General features: G+C 38.7%; 1 protein-coding gene across 3 annotated transcripts in view; it reads left to right on the forward strand.

The window, feature by feature from the left end:
• Positions 1 to 1,032: 1,032 nt before the first annotated feature.
• OXNAD1 (oxidoreductase NAD binding domain containing 1) overlaps positions 1,033 to 2,514 on the forward strand; it is a 14,212-nt gene continuing 12,730 nt past the window's right edge. For all 3 annotated transcript variants that reach the window (XM_017835485.1, XM_017835486.1, XM_017835487.1), the window contains exons 1-2: positions 1,033 to 1,194; positions 1,454 to 1,517. In XM_017835485.1, coding sequence (XP_017690974.1) covers positions 1,064 to 1,194; positions 1,454 to 1,517 — 195 coding nt within the window. In that variant the 5' untranslated portion in view covers positions 1,033 to 1,063. The remainder of the gene's footprint in view (positions 1,195 to 1,453; positions 1,518 to 2,514) is intronic.

Consider the following 2,514-nt stretch of genomic DNA (forward strand, 5'->3'; position numbering starts at 1 on the left):
CATCTATGACAAGCTCAGCGGGGCCTCTGGTGGTCTAGTGGTTAGGGTGCAGGACTCTCACCGCTGCGACCCGGGTTCGATTCCCGGCCCCCCGGGCAGATGGAGCTCGTGCGGCAATCCATCTAAGAGAAGGTCACTCTAAACAAACCTACAATCGGTCATTTTCAAAAACAGCCAGTGCTTTGCTTAGGCCAAAGTTTGCACCCCCCAGCCGAAGGGGAGGAGGAGAGGTTTAGGCTTGTGGTGGTGAAACTTCTGATCTGCATAAGAACAGGCCAGGTGCAGAAGGGATTAGTATCCACTCTGGAGGATGACCATGACCGATCTTTAACAACAAGCTGGGTTTTGAGCCAAGTAAGGGGAAAGGCTGATGAGAAGCAGATCCTGTGGAGGCAGGATAATGCTTTTTATCATGCCAATTTCCTCCCTTACACAACTGGCTCAGGTGTGAAAATCCTTGCCCCTGGGGGAGATATCATAACATTCACATGTAAGCCTAAAGATATTCATCACTTCTCAAGGGGCATAACTGGCTCAACTACACTGATTTGAGAGGCAGCTGTCAAGTCTTCTCTCTTAGAAGGTGTGTATAGTATATAAGTATCACCTATATACTTTCTTAAGTGATACTTTTATGCTGATGTATTTCTATAGATAATAACCAAAACGGATACATACTTACTTTCCATTGCAACCAAATTATTGTACAATAAACCTGCCGTATATATGTGTATAAACACTGGTCATTCAGTGTCATTTCATTCTAACCCATCCCAAGGGATCTGTTAACAAGAGCGTCAGTTATCTGGCTTCAGGGGCAGGTCTTAACACCCCTTCACTGGATTGATGCACGTTTTCACTTCTTTATGATACTTCCATACTTCTAAAATTCCCTCTCATTATCCTGTATGTCTGTTGCTAGTTTTAGCTCCAGCTGACCTTTGGCCTTTTTGTTTTGAAGGAAAATAAAAGGTGAAAACAAGCCATGTCAAGCAGTGTTTCATTTAACAAATATTTATGATTTTTTTCAGGAGCCTGTGATTCTGAAGAGTGCCTAGTCGTCATGGCTCATACTACTATTTATGTGGGTTGCACTGTTCCTCAGTTACTGAAAGGTGCTAGCAGAATTTTTCCTTCTCATTCTGCATTGGGAGTGTTGAGGCACTCTGCTTTTTACTACTGCACAGTGAACGGGTAGGTTATCCACTTTCTTTTTTCTTTTGAGACAGTGCCATGGTAACACTGCCAAAATCAAGCTGACAAAGTACTACAGACCTATAAATACTTAATTTAACTCCCAATTATATATTTATATTTAATTCTTATTTAGATTTATGTCATCTATAGTCTGGATTACACTGGTAAATTGTTATGTTAATAGAAATTCGTATCAGTAAGGGACAGTAGCACAGCTGTCAGAATGACAATTATCTTTGTTTGCTTTTTGTTGCAGCACAATGAAATCAAAAAGGAAAATGGATCATCTAGAGAGGACGGCAAATAATTTTCGCCAGGAGGTTAGTGTTGTGTTCTTTAGGATGCAAGTAATTTTTTTTTTTTGCTGTGAGGGTAATTGTATTGGATAATCACGTTTGATTCTTAGGCTCCTTTTTCCCTACTGCTGGAGTCTGTTTTACTTCTTCTTCTTGTAATTTTTCATACTTGATGTTGTTATAAAATTAGCGTATTTTGTACTCAGTGGGTGAAATGTAATGAGTTATGAAAATTGTCGATGATGTCATGCTATTTATCTTATGTTGGACAAGAAATTTAATAGAATTCTGGTCAAGTATGAATTATAATAAGTAACGAAAGCACATGGATACCCATCACCTCTACACAGAATTCTCAGATTTTTATGGATTTCTATAATTCTCATCCAGATTTGAGATTAAAAAATGTGGAAAATGTCCTTTTATAGCGTGGGAGGTAAGAAAAAATATAGACATTTTGAAAGGAGAGCTGATAGACAGTTGTAAAAAGGATCTTCATTTGTATCTATTTCAATTCACAATTACAAGGGCGATAAAGCATTTTCTCCATCAAAATACAGAAATGCTTATTCTGGATCTCAGTTTTGAGCAGTAAGCATTCTTTTTTGTAATGTTCAGAGGTGAACATACTCTTGTACTTCATATAGATATTTCCTTTCTATATTAGGCTGAAGTAGATGTTTTGAAGTTTTTAATACTGGGAGAATAAATATTATTCAGTTCTCAAAAATATTTGACTAGTGAAAAAAATCCGCATTTTTCTTAGCCCTTTCAGGAGTTAAGGCACTTTCTTGACTGAAAAATCCCATCTTTAATGCTCAGGAGTTGGGAAAGGGTGTCCAGTTCTTCTCCATTGTTTAATTAGCTTCTCTCAGTCTCGAGTAGCTATTTGTGATGAGCCAGCCTTGCATGAGCCACCCAGCAGGACAAACACACCACACAGATGTCAGCGTGTGTATGTGTACATAATTACGTGCTTCTCTGCTAGGTTTTTCCCTAACTTCAGTTGAGAATAAGTCAC

This window comes from Lepidothrix coronata, unplaced genomic scaffold, assembly GCF_001604755.1.
Source record: "Lepidothrix coronata isolate B3197 unplaced genomic scaffold, Lepidothrix_coronata-1.0 Scaffold258, whole genome shotgun sequence".
Taxonomy (NCBI): Eukaryota; Metazoa; Chordata; class Aves; order Passeriformes; family Pipridae; genus Lepidothrix; species Lepidothrix coronata.